The sequence below is a fragment of the Pelmatolapia mariae genome, linkage group LG5 (genome assembly GCF_036321145.2).
Source record: "Pelmatolapia mariae isolate MD_Pm_ZW linkage group LG5, Pm_UMD_F_2, whole genome shotgun sequence".
Lineage (NCBI taxonomy): Eukaryota > Metazoa > Chordata > Actinopteri > Cichliformes > Cichlidae > Pelmatolapia > Pelmatolapia mariae.
Genome location: NC_086231.1, coordinates 19,507,239 through 19,520,000, shown reverse-complemented (window position 1 = coordinate 19,520,000; position 12,762 = coordinate 19,507,239). Strand labels below are relative to the sequence as shown.

The window sequence follows — 12,762 nt, the reverse complement described above, 5'->3', positions numbered from 1 at the left end:
ATTATTCAGATTCTTAAGCTGAAAAATAAAAGCTGAATATGTTTTACCCGCATCTAAATATTAAATAAATAAAATAAGAATCGCAATTCATCAGATTCCCCTATCTCCTAATCATAGAGCTGTTATACTAAGAAGTCTGTCCACTTACACAGTCAGCATTTTTGCCAGTTTTCTGTCCCGACTTTAAATAGACTAGACTTTTTTAATATAGTCTTTTACAGTCTTACTGACCAAAGCACTTAAAGTGCTCACACATTTATACAGAGCTTTTAATACCTTTATTCTAACGCACTGATATTCTTCAACCTCATTGGTGTCAGGCTGTATTATGTGTTTAATTGCTTCATATTGTTGTAATGTTGCAGTTTTACTTTTCTTCTAAAATGTTTGCCAACACCACCCCATTGGCTTCACAGTGCAGCGCTCGACAGGAGAGTCAAGACCGCTGAGGAGGAACACACAAACCACATCATCAAGACGAAGGCTAATAAGTCAGGAGTCAGGAACATAAGACTGGAATAAAAATATATCAAAAATAAATCAGGAATCACCACAAAGATGATGACATAAACCAGGGTTAAACTTTTTTCTTGCATTAAACTTTAAACCTCTAGATGTGTTGAAAATGGTCACAATTAGACTGAAAATATGTGCAGGTTCCTCTGACATAACATGTGCAGTGCACATTTAATTTCCTGTTTGCTCTGTTTTCATAAGTGCCTGATTGTCTCTACTGTATATGTACCTGTAGGAATATCTGAGTATGAGACAGCAAGCCCACAGATGGAAATCAGAGTATAAATATGCATGTTTGAGTCCATGTTTGAGTGTATGTCATATGTAGAACAATATAGGGTATACACACTCCGTCCAAATACAGACTCCACAGTTACCAGCTACGGGACAGTTTGAGAGCAGATATCTCTCGAATCTTAAAGAAACATTACAGTGTCATTACGGATCTGATTGTGCACTAACTGAGTAGACATACACTCTCACTCTCCCGCTATCGCCCTCCCCCACGCCCTCTACATCTCTCTTTCCTTCCCCTGTCTGTATAGATCAGTCAGTGCCATCCAGCCAAGCCAGGGGGGGTGAGGGCAGCCAATATTTAGTGCTTTTTCACCGCCTACTCCTGCAGGTTTTCACAGTAAATATCTGTGCTTGAGTGTGCAGTCTATATTGGGATGGCTGTTCAAGTGTTTATCAGGTACATCTTTTAATAAGACAGTAATCAGATTACCGGTTGGTCATATGTTTAGTAAACTGGAATATTTGTAATATGGTAATTATATACTTTTCTCAGATATTGTAGCGTTTACAGTAATTCTGAACTACTGATTACAAATGCAAGAATAACAAAAGCAGGGATGCAACAAATTGAAATCTGGCAACTACTCTAAGAAATACCATAATGCACTGCGCATCTGCCCTGTGCTCTCTTTTGTATCTGTTCATGTGTTTGTATGTACAGCACATAAATGTGTCTTTTTGTGTAGCTTATGTGTGCGTATCTGAAGTACTGTGGGGGCGGGCAGGAGTTGCGTGTGAGATGTGGATGTCACTCAGCCAAGGAAAACACTACTGTACAGGTCATCTTACCCACACTGCTAAAATGAATGTCTCAACAAAGAAAAAAAGGAAACATAATAATTAATATCTATATCTCTCTCTCTATCTATCTATCTATATATATATATTTTTTTTTTTTTTGCATAAGAGATAAGTGATAGCTTTTCCCTAAAGCTACACAGTCGACACACAGCTGAGCAGCGATGTAGCTGCTGAATAAAACTGTTGTCATTTCCTCATTTGAAAATGCTGCTGCTGTCAGAGATCAGGTAGTTTGTCTCGCCACAGTTACAGCTCAGTGGAGGGAGAAAAACAGGATTGAGTTTTTACACTACAGCGGTTATCTACAATACCACATGACCTGTACAGAGCAACAATGCTTCTGACAGGAAACAACACAAAACAACCTAGGAAAACATGGAGGATGCAAACATGGAGGATGTGCATATACAGTATATACACTGCCAGAACTATAGCACTGAATGAGACCCAGGTCAAAGTACAACAACAGGTGGACACAATCAGGGGAGGTCAGAGAGGAAGCAAAACACATTAGAGGAAGGAAAACTATCTTTCAAAATAAAACAGAAAAAATGCCAAAAGACATGGCATATAAACTACTGACACATAGCAAGTGAACACAGAGAAACCAAGACATGAACAAGGAAATAAGACAAAGGATAATGCAAATGGAAACCAGAACTAAGACTTACATTATACTATAGACAAGGCCCCAAAACAGGAATCCAACATTCACAAAAATCATCACCAAAATCTAAACTTCATATATGAGAACAACCAAACATAAAGAGTCCAAAACTGACAAACATACATGTAAAATTTTACGACAAAATCCAGGGACGACAACATATTTTATATGAAAATGTTGTGCATTTTTTAACTGAAATAAAACCACAAACACTCATTTTCAACAGAGAGGTCATGAAGGTTTTCTTGGATCTCATGAATCTTATGAAGGGTTGGTATAAAGTTTGGCAGTGTAACATGCAAATAGAAATTTAAATACATCACATTATATTTCTAATCATCATCTATCATCAACAGCAAATCAACAAACGCTTAGGACAGCAAACAAAAAATGGCAACTTCTCTTTTTCCTCGTGCAACGTTAATGAAAATATTTTTATAAGAAATGATTCTGCGTCTGTAGAAAAAAAAAGAATTTCATCCTAAAACAGTTTTCCCCTTTAAGAAGGCCTGTTTGATGCACAGCCTTTGCACATGCTCAGCTGTTGTACATTATCATGGCTGCACAATCACACAGCATTTGCACAAAGCTAGCATAGCTCTGCTTCTCTCCATCTCTACCTCAATTACACACACACGCACACAAAAACACACACAAACACACTCTCGCACTTAGGCACATGTGCAAAACTACACATTCAAGATAACAAGCAGGGACAGAGCTAGTGTGAGCCACAAATGAGCAGCTACGTTAAGTGACTAAACACATACTTCTACCATCATCTCTATGGGAGTCCACGGTCCAGGCGTTACTGCTTGTGCCAGCCATTACACACAAATACGCACACAAAGAGAGAGAGCCAACTGCTTCATTTACATTTACACTCTTCTATAACACAACATGCCACTAAAACACTGACATGTGAACCTTGGCAGCACTTCTTATGCAATACTTGTCATCTGCTCCCTCAGCTCCCTCCAAAAGCTTAGGGATAGTGGGACCTTTTACACCTCCAAGCCCACGTTGGCACTTTTTGTGTTAAATTATAATTGTGAACAGCATATGGTCTATAAAGACACATGGTGACCATAACTTTTTTAAATTGGCCACTTCATTCTTTTGCTGAAACATAGCATAAAGTCCACTGCGTATATAAAGCGGAAATAGGGTATATTATTCATATTTAGTTGTTTTTATTATCATGCTTGATGATAATATGATTTTAGTTACCTTGGTTTGTCCATCATTGGCTGTCTTTAAGAGTGCCTTTTTGCTGATAATAACAAAGGCAAGCTGTACACATCGAAAACAACCAGTACTATTGGAGTGGAGTGGAGTTTGAACCTAAGTGCAATGATTATGTTCAACACACTAATGAAAATGTTGGTGTAAAATATTCAAAACATTATCTCTAAAATCTCCAGCCATGTAAAAAGATTTTTTAAAATGAGACTGACAATAATCCAGACATGTTCAAATTATAATTAGTTTTCAAAACTTTGCTGTACTGTGCCTCAGATTTGACAGGAACCACTGAATGCCTCTCAGTGGCTCGTTGTCACTCTGAAAAACTTGATGATTGTGATCAGTCAGCAGGCATTTGGCTTTGGGTCACAAGTTTGGCGCCTTGATAGTTGTTGGTACGTATTTACATCAGAACTGATGATGACGCTGATAGTTGCTCATTTTCTAGTACACAGTAGGCACATTTCATGCCTAGGACAGAGTCCCATGCATGTTAACTTCACATGTAATAGCCTCTCTTCTTTTATTTCCTGGAAACATGTTGCTCATTGTGTGAGATATCCATGAGATTTTAGTAGAGTTGGCATTGCATTGTGCTGTAACTGACTGAATGTAAGCTTAGGGGGATACATGGTGGTGGATTTGCGTGATTAGTTATTCTGTAGTATATTTGAAGCCATATGTGGCATCAGTTTATACCATTACCATTATACCATATCAAACTTATACCATTATTTGTATTTTAAAAATTGTGGCACAGTAAATTGTAACAGCATCCAAAGGGAAACTGGTCAGAATTGATCATTCTCTGCTGGCATCCAAATGACCTCGTTGTTGGTTGAAGACTGACTCTTTACATGTTTGTGTCCTTTTGTCCCCAGTAAAATAAATAGCTCTGCAGCTCCAGAGTTACGCAATTACAGGGATATGGGCACAGACACTACCTGATACCAGACGCAATTCACTGCATGTTGCCTGACAAAGGATAAGATGTATGAATCATATTCACCGTGAAAAGGTCATTGTTTTGCTCAGCTACCTTCAGCAGGAGCTGCCTGTGGTGTTGAGACTCAGATAGATAAGTCAGAAATGACCTTAAAGCAAAGGCAGGAGGGTCACAGACTATTTGTCTGTCCCTTGGACAAGGTGGGTGTGGAGGAGACGCAGTCACGTGCAGGGTGGGTTACGTGTGCATTTCTTATTACTGAAGTGAAATGACTAAACAAAGAAGAGCAGTCAGAGAGCAAACTAAGCAAGAGATTAATGAAAATATGACTATAAGGTCCTGACAAGGGTTTGTGGTCTCATGGTGCATGTGTGTATTTGTGTGCTGGCTACATCCTGTTACTCACTTGTGCCTCCTGGTGGTAGCTAGACCCCAATCTTTTGCCCTCTGTTCCGCCTGAGGAGGAAATTGCTTTCTATTTATAATGAGCTGCTGCATTTAACCAAGCCTTACTAACAAGATGGGCAGACTCAGGCTATAAAGGCCTCTGTGACTTTGCAGCAATGTAATGTTCCAAGTCAAGCAGCTCTGCAGCACCTACATACTGTGCACACAGTGTAAAATGCACAGAATGAGTATTTTATCTTGTGATTTCAACAGAACATGCAGGAACTGTCCTGAATATAGTTTACACATCCACACATCTACACAGCAGCTTATTGCATGCTGGTTTTAGTGTCTCTGTGCTTTGTAAGTGAATTAAAACCTGCATGCTATCGCAGCTTTCGGATATCATTTGTTCCGTGCTTTACACATCAGCCTCTGAGCACAGCTACTCAGGTTTCATATCAGTCCACCTGTGAGGCTGCAGAGCAGAGTAGTGTGAAATGGCAATCTTCACTCCAGCCTTACCTGCTGGCTGCTACAACAAAACCAGCTCAGCGTTTTTCTCTCTAGTGCTCCTCCTGTGACTACAGCATGAGTTCTGTAGAACAACCAAGGCCAAGCTGGCAGACCTGCCCTATAAAGATTTCTATTGTTCGAGCGATGCTGAAAAGGAAAAGATTGCATTATTTGCCCTCTAGTATTTGATTATATGCTGCCTCTGCAGAATTAAACCAAAAGCCTGTGCAAGCAAGAGGAAGCTGTGTGTAGCACTGGGCAATAATTTAGTGTAACCGCTGTAAGCAAAAAAAAAAACCTATATAGTGTACTAAAAAAGCCTCTGTATAAATTCAATACAGAGTAGGTTAGAGTTATACGTCTAAAAAGCTAAAGCCCTAACTGTAAAAACTACTGAAAGCACACCAATACATGATAAATCTATTCATATCTACTCATCAGCCCATCGTCTCATCTCTGCTTAATGGCCTTGTTCATGAAGCATGAGAGCCACATAAATGTACTATTCAGTCCTGGATCCTGACAGGCACTGAGGTTTTTCGTTAATTCTTAATGGGTGCATTCATAAATCCAATTTGACACTCCTATCTAAACCACTAGAAGACGGTGACGAATATTACACAGCAGTGTATCGCAGGTTCAGACAACAAACATAAAGAAGTAAGACGCATACAGTACCTGCTATGTGGCAAGTAGTATCCCTCCTAATAAGTGAAGGTATTTGGTAACCAACATTTAAAACGTTCCCAGACTTTGCTGCCAAACTAATTCATATCTGAACACACATTTATGGAAATTCAGACACTTTCAACTGATTAAAATGCCACCATGATGCTCACAGTGCATTAAGGTGCATTTGTAAAAAGATCTAAGCTACAGAGACTATACAAAGTTACTGGTACGAAATAAGCAAGCAGCCACACAGTCCATTAACAGTTTGAAGCTAGACACATATTAGTAAGTGGCATCTGTCCCTGAAAGCTGTTTGGCTCAACAGACATCTAATGCACAATGAAGCTCTCATTCATTTGCATGTAGTTTATCTAAATGCTCAAATAAAACTCAAATGTATGGTCTGTCATTAAAGCATTTTCCTATTACAGATATTCTATGATATAAAGGCAGACAAACACACACAAATTAACTCACAAAAAGCCTTTTTGTATCATTATTCACGATGCAAAAAAATGACAATAGTTTTCAAATAAAATATATTTTAGATTCAAAGAAGAGGAGCTAAATGCTACTTATTTCTAGACTCTTTTTCTGTATTTTCTTTTACAGCAGTTTCTTCTAGTTGTCACCATTACGATTCTAATAGACCACTTTTGGATTTCACTCCAAGCTGAACTTGACAGCATATGGTAGATAATACTGTATCAGGCACTGTAACGTCCCAGATGGCCCACTTTTCTCTGATGTAGCAGTGCTGTGTAAACAAACACCCCGAGGTCACTCTCCAGGAGGTCAAACTGGGACGCAGCACACCTTTCTAAAGTAGACCAACTCACTTTTAACCAGAGCTGTAGCTTATCTTTCACAGCATGTTCAGCAACATAACAGTCAGAGGAACACTCTAGCCAGTCATTTAGCGCAAGCCAATAACCTTTCCCTCACATGTTTCTGCTCATAAATAGAGCTTTCAAATCCTTTCATGTCTTCATACTCACTCGACACGCTACTCAAAACACACTAAACACTATCAAATTCTGTTCATGCGAGCATCGCAGATTCTATGCATCTGTTTGGCCTTTGAAGAATCCACTTATCCTCAGCTGTGGAACAATGCTTACAACAACTACGCCCCCCATAATTCATCATACAGACATAAATGCACAAGGTGCAAAGAGTGGTGCAATGACGATAAAATCCTAAAAATAGAACGCTGAATAAAACCTGAAAACGATGACATGATAAAGCACCGTGAGAATGGGTGTCTAAGTGTTTCTCTCCTAAGCGCGGCAGATGCTAAATAATAAAGCTACTGTATACACAGAAAACACTGTCTGTATGCAGTGTCCTGCTATTACTGCAAAACCTCTGGTATCTTCATCTCAGAAGAGTGATATTATCAATCTATATACTTAAAGAGGATTATAAAGCAACAACACGTTTGATAATGTGTCGTGAAACAGCTTAATGATAATATAATCTGATGAAAGCTAACCAGACAAGAAGAGTACAACATACACTGCACTCGACAATCTTCCTTCAGTTTCATCACAAATACAGCAAAAATCGTATTTTTTATATTCCTTACTAATTATCCAATCATTAAGAAGACAGTAAGAAGTTGACATTATTAGTTGATATTGTTACTATGCGGAGCAATGTGTATGTAGCAGACACCAACAGACACCAAATACAAATACATAAACTGGTTACACAAACTACTCACCAGGTCATGGTTAGTGGAGTTCGAATCGTCTTCAGGGAAAGGGATATAAACAGCTAAGGCCATACAGTTGGCAAAAATAGCAATTAATATAAAGATATCAAATGGCCTGAGAGAGGAAGTTAAGGAAAATGATGACAGATAGATGAAGCAATAAATTATATGGATAAAAACTGCACATTTGAACTTCTGTATTTTTTTTAAAATTGTGTATCTAACAAAATACTTAATGAAATACTTCACTTATACAGTAGAATACAGAGCTTTGTTTCATGAATCTTAGCTGTCATTTATTTTTATTTGTTTTTATGTATTTGTCATTTAATGTTTTTATTTGGTTTTTATAATAATGCAAATTTTGCCCCCTTTTTCAAGTTTATATAATTTGCACTGATTAGGCCACACATGTGTACACATGCATGTAATGTGACTGAAAAAGGCAAAAAAGTTGAAAAAAACTGGTAAAAATAACTATGATGGAAAATAATGTAAAAGAAAGAAAAACTCTTGCATCTAAAAAACAACTGCCATCCCAACAGAGGGTTTATGACAAGCTAAACTGATTTAATGAAATGCTGAACTGTGGCAGATTTTTATGACTAAAATTTTTAAAACAGTGGGAAAAGCATTCACCTCCATTATGTCCTCCATTACAGTAAGCACTGACATATTTTACTCTAGCTTTCCATTTTCATTTTCAAATCCTGAAAGGTTAAATTTAAGCTTCTTGTCATTCAAAAATGTAATAAAAAAGAAAAAAACCCAGCCCTATTCCAACGACATTTGAGAAAGAAATGCCACTTGTGCCGTCCTGTTGCACGTAGTCCATGCAGAGCAATTTGGGACACCTGATATGGCTACAGCTGCATTTCCTAAAGTGTACTGGTAGTCAATCCCCAGAGACTTTTTTTTCAACAAACATGAAAAGAGGGCTTATGAATATATCTCTGTGATTCATGTTGAGCAATCTACTTTATAACATCTGACGGCTTTTGTGATAGAAGCATCTGTTCTAGCAAAAACACCACCACAGCTGTGCTGTGCCAGGGTTCAGTTGCTTCGTCTATAAAGCTCACCCGTAATGACATGGTAATGTTCACTCTGTCTTTATTGGAGAGACATGCTTCAAATAGCACATTAGCTACATTGTGCCTACCTAAAGTATATACATATATATTTATCAGCATTTAAGATAATATAAAAACTTCTTTTCCTGTGACTTTAAGTGTATTCACTTTCCATCAGAATCAATAAACTAGAAAAACTGAATTCAAAGCTTTACTAAACACAAAAATGCTCCAAAATAAGCAGACAATATGTAAACCATGAGAAATTTAATCTGTTTACCATTTAGTTAACCTAAGTCTACATTTAGTGGCAGTCATCAATAATCATTACTTAATTATCGGAGCTAAGATCCAAGAGTTGTAGACACCAAAAATGATCATTGTTTTCATTGATCAGGAAAAAGATCAGCAGGAATTTGTTTCCCTATCAAGGGTCATAAAAAATTTAAAGCTGCCTGTCACAGTTTCTCACACATACACACATATTTTCAAACATTTTTGTGTTTTTGTGTTACACTGACCCAAAATCCTGCACTATCCAGTTCACATGAATAGAAACAAAGACTTTGCTACTTTGCAGCCATACTGCTTCTGTCTGAGATGTTATTTTAAAATTTCAGTGATGGGGCGATCGTGGCTCAAGAGTTGGGAGTTCACCTTGTAATCGGAAGGTTGCCGGTTCGAGCCCCGGCTTGGACAGTCTCGGTTGTTGTGTCCTTGGGCAAGACACTTCACCCGTTGCCTACTGGTGGTGGTCAGAGGGACTGGTGGCGCCAGTGTCCGGCAGCTTCGCCTCTGTCAGTGCGCCCCAGGGTGGCTGTGGCTACAACGTAGCTTGCCATCACCAGTGTGTGAATGTGTGTGAGAATGGGTGGATGACTGGATATGTAAAGCGATTTGGGGTCCTTAGGGACTAGTAAAAGCGCTATATAAATACAGACCATTTACCATTTTACCATCAAATTACTTAGAGTTCTGAATGATACAGTCAATTATTAATGGCTATTAGATAACTCGATGTAATACATAATTACATGTGTCACGTAAAGCTCTAAACACCAAAATTTCACAGTTTCCTCCTTTGCCCATATCTACTCTTTTATCAGCCTTGATCTTTTGTCCAATCTAAACACAAACATGCACCATTTTAAAGGATACTTCCACTCCACCAGGCTGATGCAGGCCCTGCGTATAGGGTTGTTGAGGTTGAGACAGAACAGAGCCCTCGGTGGCCTACTGTTGGCATTACTGCCCTGTTTCTTGCTTTTGGCATACTGCTGCCGCTTCTTCTGTGCCAACGCACCTACCGGGATGGTAGAGGATGTTGGGGCAGGTGGAGCGGGGGGAGCAGGTGGTGCCGTGGGAGCCGGCGCTGGGGCTGAGGCCGGGGCCGGACCCGGAGCAGGGGCGGTCGTTGAGGTGGGAGGGGCTTCTGGGGCAGTAGGGGCTGGGTCTGGGGCAGGCCCGTTGGCGCTCATGGTGCGGGCGTGGCTCTGTGAGGAGCATCCAGCAGCATGGATCTGCCAGGGTAGACCGGGAGACTATAGGAGGGCAGAGTAGTCTGACCAATGAGGTGGCAAGTCACCAGGGCGTCCGACTCTGATGCTGCTGGCATAATTTGCCTCTGAAAAAAAGGTGAGAAAGACAGTTTGTTTTTTGTAACAACACAAAGCTCATTACACTGAACCTACCTCAATTGCTGCAAAGGCATCCAGTATGAACAAGTAAAGATTTTAAGGTTCTTTTTCTGGATACAAAACTGTGAATGGCTTTACTTCCTCATATCCATGTTACCCTGGGACCTGGAGTCCTGACAGTCTGTTCAACATACATTCAAAGCTCCTTTAGATTGGACCCTAGATGCTTGAATACACCCCGAACAAAGTGAATGATTTATTTCTGAATGTTGTGAATTTTTTTTTTTGTTGCTATTGTTTTAAAACATTATTGATCGATAGCATTTCCATTAATTCTACTATTTTTATGTTGTTCTCGTCTTCATTTCTCTAATTTTCCCTGCTGTGTAAATAAAGCTGGCTTTGCCATGCCTTAACTTTATTTATATTCAGTACTGACAGTTAGGAATAACCTCTAATTTTTCCGACTAATAATAGTACTAAATCAGCATATGGTTTTTTTTCCCTGTCATCTGCTGTGTACTAAACATATATACAACACAGGAGGTGCTCCCAATGGAATTGCAGACAATTGGAGTTTAATGATGTAAAAACAAAAGAGCATTAACTATATCGATACATGCCTATAATTAATGTTTGCAACATTATAAGGTCTTATAATTTATGATAGGAATGGTAATTAATCTAACACTACTATGAGATACCAAAGCACATTCTCAGTGAAACTAACCCATTTTTTATTTTCCTCTCTGATAAGCAATCCTGGTTCCACAGTCCTGTGAGTAACTCAAACAGAGAAATTACCTGATCACCTTCAACAAATATAGCAGGCTTTGATTGGCTTTGATGTAACGATCAAAGTCTGGGATTAGTAAATTACCCCAAATTGTCTAAAAATAACCATATTTCACAAGGGGGAAAAAATAAAAGCAACATGCCACAATTCAGAGCTGCCACTCTCAGGCATCACTTGGTCACATCAGCTGTGTAAGTCCTTGAACTGCGAGCAGGCCCGCAGAGGAAGAAACACAAAAAGGTCACACTGCAGTGATGCTCCAAGAAGAACTAATCTTCTTATTGCACACAAACACACAAAATGTGATATGTGTATTATTGTAATGCATGGCTCTACACCTCGCTGCAGCGAGACTGGCTGCTTTACATGTCTTTTTGCACTACGCTCCTGCCTTCATGTAGCGAAGGCTAGTGCAAGCTCAAAATGAGAACAATGCGTATTAAACGCATAATTTTTCTAGATATTAATTTCACTGCTGCATCGACGTCGTCGACCGTGCACCCGTGATGGAAACAGATACTGACATTTCCATGAGCAATTCGTGACAAAATAACCATCATCGAGCGTCCTCGTGTTTCTCCTTGGACACCACCAAGGTAAGACATGGTCACCCCCCCCCCAAAAAAAAAAACCACAGCGATGTGAAATGACAGGCTGGACTCCGGGCGCTCATAGTGAAAATTGAGCAGCGCACAGCCGTCAGATGGTCCCCGCTGCCCATCAGAAACAGCTGGCAACGTTATTACAACAAACCTCAATCAGCGGTGCTCTTACACTCGGGGCTAATACAGTGGACGGTCCACATGACCAGAAAAGGTATCAGCCTGGTATCAGTCCTGGAGAGCTCTATTCATGTCAATTTACCAGTGGCGGCTATTGTTTATGACAAGGCGACAGATCTGTGAATCTACAGAACAGGACAGCAACGAGAGGAAAGTGGCCTTTAATATCTGCTGTCCTCTGACAATAATAAAATATACATAAAAAAAAAAAAACCATCATTGCCTGCATGCAAGAAAACGCGGCTATGCTAAGAGGCTAACTTCAGTTTGTGGAGCAGAACCCGCACCACGCTGTGAGCTACCTTTTCTGAAGACTTTATAATTCAGTCGCGGTCCTCTCCGATGGATAGCCGAGTCCGGAGCTTCGGAGGGCGAAAAACGCAGGTCCCGTCTCTAACGGCGCTCTAAAAATCATCAGCTCCGGGAGTGGGAGAGACACGGAGAGGCTGTGCATTAATTAGGCTCTTCCATGGTGATTGTGGAGAGCTGGAGACAGGAAAGTGCGCACCAGACAACAGAGCATCCTCGTCTGCTGCCTGCTTATCGTCACGGAGCCAGTCAACAGTGAAACCAGTGTCCAACTGAGAGCGAGCTCTCCTCCTCCTGCCTCCGACTCATGGTTCTGCACACTTCAGATCGTTGCTGGGTCAAGCGGGCTATCCAGTGATAGCGCCTCTTCAATAAAAATAAATAAATAACAAAAGCGACAC

The 12,762-nt window shown here is 39.9% G+C and overlaps 1 protein-coding gene across 10 annotated transcripts in view; it reads right to left on the bottom strand.

Annotated features, from left to right (window-relative positions):
• The window catches only part of cacna1da (calcium channel, voltage-dependent, L type, alpha 1D subunit, a), a 66,725-nt gene extending 53,963 nt beyond the window's left edge, over positions 1-12,762 (bottom strand). For 4 of the 10 annotated variants that reach the window (XM_063474048.1, XM_063474050.1, XM_063474049.1 and 1 more), the window contains exons 1-3: positions 12,355-12,761; positions 9,996-10,461; positions 7,774-7,879 (exon numbers count right to left, since the gene is read on the bottom strand). In XM_063474048.1, the coding sequence (XP_063330118.1) occupies positions 7,774-7,879; positions 9,996-10,315 (426 nt within the window). In that variant the 5' untranslated portion in view covers positions 10,316-10,461; positions 12,355-12,761. Of the gene's footprint in view, positions 1-7,773; positions 7,880-9,995; positions 10,462-12,354 lie in introns of all 10 variants that reach the window. The other 6 variants (XM_063474046.1, XM_063474047.1, XM_063474052.1 and 3 more) reach the window with 2 other exon arrangements.